Source organism: Thunnus albacares, chromosome 1 (genome assembly GCF_914725855.1).
Source record: "Thunnus albacares chromosome 1, fThuAlb1.1, whole genome shotgun sequence".
Taxonomy (NCBI): domain Eukaryota; kingdom Metazoa; phylum Chordata; class Actinopteri; order Scombriformes; family Scombridae; genus Thunnus; species Thunnus albacares.
This window is the reverse complement of record NC_058106.1, coordinates 27,722,590-27,728,760: the sequence shown is the minus strand read 5'-3', so window position 1 is coordinate 27,728,760 and position 6,171 is coordinate 27,722,590. Positions and strand designations below refer to the sequence as shown.

The 6,171-nt window shown below is 41.0% G+C and overlaps 1 protein-coding gene across 1 annotated transcript; it reads left to right on the top strand.

The window, feature by feature from the left end:
* Positions 1–1,825: 1,825 nt before the first annotated feature.
* On the top strand, positions 1,826–4,938 carry pou4f1 (POU class 4 homeobox 1). Its single transcript, XM_044361010.1, has 2 exons — positions 1,826–2,284; positions 2,717–4,938. Exons 1-2 carry the CDS (start codon positions 2,162–2,164, stop codon positions 3,701–3,703), a joined length of 1,110 nt encoding a protein of 369 aa, XP_044216945.1. The 5' UTR covers positions 1,826–2,161; the 3' UTR covers positions 3,704–4,938.
* Positions 4,939–6,171: the final 1,233 nt, after the last annotated feature.

Below are 6,171 nucleotides of genomic sequence, written 5' to 3'. Positions count from 1 at the left end.
CGTGTTTTGGAGCCATTTCTTAAAAAAACATCACCATATTCTTTGTGGTGAAGGAACATGTCACCCAGAGCAATGGTGTGGCTTACTGACGAGTTTTTAAAAGTTCTTGGACAACAACGGAGGTCTATGGCACAGAGGAGTATAATATATCGGGCTTTGGATTCAAACACATTACTTATAAGTAGGATGAGTTCATTGTTGGTTTGGCTCTGCACATGAGATTTGTTGACAATAAGAAAAATGTAGAAAATCGTCAGCCAAATCCTTTAACTTAATATGTTGCTTCGGAATAAATTAATGAAATGTGATGCTTAAGTTGTAACTTATTGTCTGCTGTTGGTATTTGGTCTGTTGTTATTGTGTATACAGACAAAATATGATAGTTTTGTCAGATGGTATTTTGTGTAGATTTTAAAGATTTGCACAAAACAAAACTTAACCATCTGAAAATCTGTCTATGTTGTATCCTAGAACAAACACTGTAGTGCATCTCTTTGTGCTGAGACATTGATCAAACATTCAGTCTGTTTGCATGTGTTTGTCATTTCAAGCTGTTAAGTAAACATGATCCTCATGGTTAACCTTTTTTTAAGATGACATGCCATACTGAAGACTGATGACCATCATGAAAAACAATGTTTGGAATGAAATATTGCAATGTTGTGTGTTAGGAAATAAAATAGTACTGCAATGAGAAACAATGTATGAAACTTTATTTTCTTTTGCGTTGTGTTTCTGTAATATTTTTCATTATTTGACTGTTTCATTATCATATGATTGGCTTTACACTGCGCTGCTTTAGGCTGGATGGGCCTAGAATTTCGTGGTAAAATTAAAATGCTTTGTTTTAAGAATATTTTCACTTAGGGAATAATACTGTTAATATTTTAGTGGACAAACATCCCTAAATATTTCTCAGCTAATAGTTGTTCACATTATCATATTCCGCTCTTTTGTGCTACTTTCCCGATGCTTTGTATTACATTAGACGGTAACAATTATTAATTTGCTGCCATTAAAAGTCAAAAAGCGTGGCCCATTCTTGCCTATAAAAGCATGTTGTAGCCTATAACGACACACATTAACCTCACACGCACAGTAATTCTGTTGTAGCAGAAAGCGCCTTATTTATTATGCAAATTTAACGATATCATGTATATTTCACACACCTCTAATCGCTGCATGAAATTTTAATTGGGCAACCGTTGTGGTTTGAACAAATGAAGTGTTAATTCATTGGGATTAATTAATTTAGTTAAAGACTGTGTACAAGGTTACGCTGGTGTATTAAATCAATTTGTTTAGTGCTCATCTGGAGATGATGGGCTTTGATGATGAGGCGGAGGTCTCATTACTTCCAGGGGTTAAGATGAGAGACAATGGGACAAGACCAGTTTACCAGTGGGATTGGTAAACAGTGTGGCTTTTAAACAACTGATGAAGTCAATAAAATGTGTCCCCTAAATGTCATATTTTCATACTCATACGTCCATATAATGTTGCTCTCCTGTGTCCCTGCTATACATTTGCTCGAACTTTCAATTTTGGCATTTAGTAAACACGTGACAGATTTTTTTGGACACATTTCACTCATAATTACTTTAGAAAAAAAACATTCCTGAAAGCAGATGGATAAAGAGCAGTCTAACATGGATGGCTACTAAAATAAACAGCCTTAAGTCAATGGTTTACGGCCTTTACAGTAAAAAAAAATAAGGCCTAAAGGCAAATGGGACCGGTGCAGTTCCGTGGCTGCATGGATTGGAGTGAGCCCTTAAAAAACGCAGGCGTCTAGTCTCCAGATGTTTCTGCCTGCCCTGTGAGCAGTTTTTTTTTTTTTTTTTATCTGTCAGCCTGCTCACTGTTCTGGCAGTTTATGTCTCGCGAGAGCAGCCGAGCACGGGCTTGACGAGATCTGAGGCGCTCAGGTGTAAGAGCCTCTCTCATCCCCAGCAGTGGGGAAACAGTAGACAGATGAGTGCGTCTGAGAGACTGCAGGCATCTCTGTGATCTCCGGGCTCAAGGCTGCACTCGGCGCACTACACAGCTGCATCATTACTGGATAGGCAAAGGATCACTGTGTATCTATGACTATTTTCCAGCTTTTGTAGCCGATTCCCCCCCTTCTTCCCGTGCACTTTAATTGGAGAAGCTCGCCAAGATGATGTCCATGAACAGCAAACAGCCGCACTTCGCCATGCATCCCTCTATACCCGAGCACAAGTACACCACCCTGCATTCCAGCTCGGAAGCTATAAGGAGAGCCTGTCTGCAAACTCCACAGGTAAATGATCCCCCCCAAAAACTTCGACTTTTTCCTTTTTCTTGCCTAGGCTGCATGTAGCGCTGAACGCTGTCTGTGCGTAATAACAAGGGGTGCTCCGAGGCACATTCAGCCAAGACGAGAACTTAATGTTTTTTTCATGTATTCCACGGCAATCACTCGGATAGTCTGTGATCTTTTTGAAAGCATGCTCACGCAAAGCCTGGCTTTACTGTTTTTGTATTAATTTTTATGACTTGCCGCTTCTGAAGGAATACTTCGGCTGTGTAATGTGTCGCCAAAAGTCCCGACTGACAGATACATTTATTTATGTTTTTTTTTCCTTTTTTCCCCTGCCGTCTCACTTTCTTCTCCGTGTCTTTTCCTTTTTCTAACCCATTTCGCACCCCTTCACTCTCCCTCTTCTCACCCTTTTAATTTTCACCCCTGCAGCTGCAGAGTAACATATTTGCAAGCTTGGATGAGACTCTGTTGGCCCGGGCTGAGGCTTTGGCGGCCGTGGATATCGCTGTGTCCCAGGGCAAGACGCACCCGTTCAAGCCCGACGCCACTTACCACACGATGAGCACGGTGCCATGCTCGTCGACATCCACCGTGCCGCTGGCCCACCATCATCATCACCATCACCACCACCACCACCAGAACCTGGAGCCCCCGGACATCATGGACCACATCGGCTCGCCGTCCCTGTCCCTGATGTCCAGTGCGCACGACGGGACCGGCGGAGGAGGTGGTGGAGGCGGCGGAGGTGGCGGCGGAGGGCTCATCTCCACATCCTCTGCCCACCCGCACTCTCACATGCACGGCTTGAGTCACCTCTCCCACCAGGCTATGAGCATGAACTCGCCTCTCACCCACCACGGGCTCTTACCGGGCCATCACGGGGGGAGTCAAGGAGGCCCTGGGCTCACTAACACCGGACTGCCCTCCATCAATGACTCGGACACAGACCCAAGGGAGCTGGAGGCTTTCGCGGAGCGCTTCAAGCAGCGGAGGATCAAGCTGGGGGTGACCCAGGCGGACGTGGGCGGCGCTCTGGCTAATCTCAAAATCCCCGGCGTGGGGTCACTGAGCCAAAGTACAATTTGTCGATTCGAGTCGTTAACTCTTTCCCACAACAACATGATTGCGCTCAAACCCATCCTCCAGGCCTGGCTGGAGGAGGCCGAGGGGGCCCAGAGGGAGAAAATGAGCAAACCTGACATTTTCAACGGGGGTGAAAAGAAACGCAAGAGGACCTCGATAGCGGCCCCCGAAAAGAGGTCTTTGGAGGCTTACTTCGCCGTACAGCCTCGGCCGTCGTCCGAGAAAATAGCAGCTATAGCTGAAAAGTTGGACCTGAAAAAAAATGTGGTGCGAGTGTGGTTTTGCAACCAAAGACAGAAGCAGAAGAGGTTGAAATTTTCCGCTGCTCACTGATGGGCAAAGAAAAGGGAGGGGGAAAAAAAGTTGAGTGACTGAATTTGGGGACCAAGGGACACTAAGACACCATTTTCAGTCTTTTGTCTCCAGCGATTTTACACGTTGGTGCACAATGGGCTTTAGATAGGCTACCCATTTTATGAGGCTTCATATATCTTGTTTATTTTCACGTTATCGGTGAATGTGAAGTATGCAAATAACAGATTACACAAATTTCGCTCAGTTGTTACGAGGGAAAAAAGTTTAGCGACGTCGACATTGCCTTTTACAACATGTGGACAGAGGTAATTTGCTTGGTTCAATAGCGAGTTATTTTCTCCTGATAGGCCTATTATTTGAAGTATAGCCATTTACGAATTACCTCATTGATTGTTGAACTGTGCTTTTGGTTTGATTTTTGTCGTTGTTGGTATAGAATAATCCATGAAACTGTTCATTTATTCATCTGTTCATTTATTCTTATTTGGAGGCTGCTATGAACTCAAATTTAGTTGCAAACTCTTCGACGAAAAAAAATGTTTAGGCCTGCATGAAATCCTAATTGACGGGCAGGAATTTAGCCTCTACAGGCTGTCACATCTATAGATATATTTATTTTGAATTTGCACAAAGGACCCTTTAGGTTTATAGATCGGTTATGTCGAAATGGTTTTGTATATACAAACATCACTTTATCACTTAGGCCTATAAGAGGTGAGCTCCTGTGTTTTGGGAAATAAATTATAGGGTCTATCGATACCATTGGCATCACAATTGAAGTTTCAAACCGATACAGAGAGCACGAGAAGCCTTGTCTGCTTCATCGAGGAGAGGTTACAATGAAAAAAAAGAGTAATATTTCATGTGTTTTCAGTTTGCAGTGCAAACACTCTATGCATTGGAAGAAGAATCACTGCGCACAGTAGAGCTGTCTGCTGATAGACCTTATTTTGTGGATGGTGTAAGTCACTGTTTAAATGCCTGTTTTCACATTGAGATCACCACGTTGTTTGTCGTGTTAATTGTTATACGGAAACGTTGTGTAAGTAATCTTTTACTTTTGTGCACAAGTATGTTTACAAAAACCTGCGGCGACATGTGCATCATGGAAATGTCCCACTGTCTCCTTCCCTCCTCTCACAGCTCCTCCACTCTCCTCTGTTGTCCTCTTACTTTCATTGGTACTGTTCATCCTGTAAGCCAAATTCAACGGGGAGGTGTGTTCCAGCAATCTTCTAATAAATTGAAGAAAGAAAAAACGACGCTTTTTTCTGGTTGTGATTGGGCCCTACAATGACCACGGTTGTTCAGGTTTTTAAATGTCAATTTTTGGTGTTTTACTGACACATATCATCAAGGCTACAACTCGACACAAACTGAGGTGTTATTTTAATCTGAGATGCTCGTTTGGTGTGGTTTAAAATGACCCAATTTTTGTCGTTTACTCTGGCATTTATACTATCGAAATAATAAGTGTCTGTCTACAGTTTATGGTTGAATAAATTAGCCAAATTTAGCAGCATTTAAACGACAGATAAACTAAATCAAAGTCAAGGACTGTTAGTAGAAAAATACCGCAGGCCTTTGTCAAGTTTTAAAACTGAAGATAACTATTTTACCTGCTTTTTTTCTTTTCTTTTGTTTTTTTTTTTAAATCGACATATTTGTGCCAATTTTAAAAAATGTAAACTAAAGTTATTTTTTTTCTTGGTGGTAATAATAATAATAATAATAATAATAATAATAATAATAATAATAATAATAACAAGTATAATAACTATAATAATAATAATAATACATGTATATTTTACATTTTTAAATGGCACAACATAACAAGTTAATTGATCTAATTATTATGGGTAACTATATTGTGATAGAAAGGTAACAGGCTTGTTGTGTTTCAGCTGCCCATATAGTTAAATGCTTGAACAGCCACAATAGACTTCATTATAGCAGAGTATTCATAAATTAAACATTGATTTGTATGTCTGGAAGTTACCGCCTTTTGCAGTGTTGAAGCAGACCAAACAATCAACATTTAATGAAGTTTCACAGCAGAGTCAGAATAACTCAAGAGCAACATTAAAGCGGAGAGAGAGAGAGAGAGAGAGAGAGAGAGAGAGAGAGAGAGAGAGAGAGAGAAGAATTTTTTTTTAATAAAAGAAGATAAAAAGTTTTTTCTTTAATTCAAAATTACCACTGTATAACCCCTAACCCTCCTCCAAAATATATCTCTTCACTCTGCCAGATATCTTTTGTGGGTGGGTTTCTTCCCCCCCCTGCTTTTATACAAAAAAAGAAAAAGAAAAAGAAAAAAAAAAACAACCCGAATTTTTAAATGCAGGTAATGCAATATTAATCGCGATTCGCTGCTATAAAATGCAATATTTTCAGACAGCTACGGGGTTTCAGGGGAGCAGCCGGATGAGGGAAGCTGCTGTTTAACAGCACAGAAAGCTGCTCCTTATTGCTTTTTCTTTAGCTTT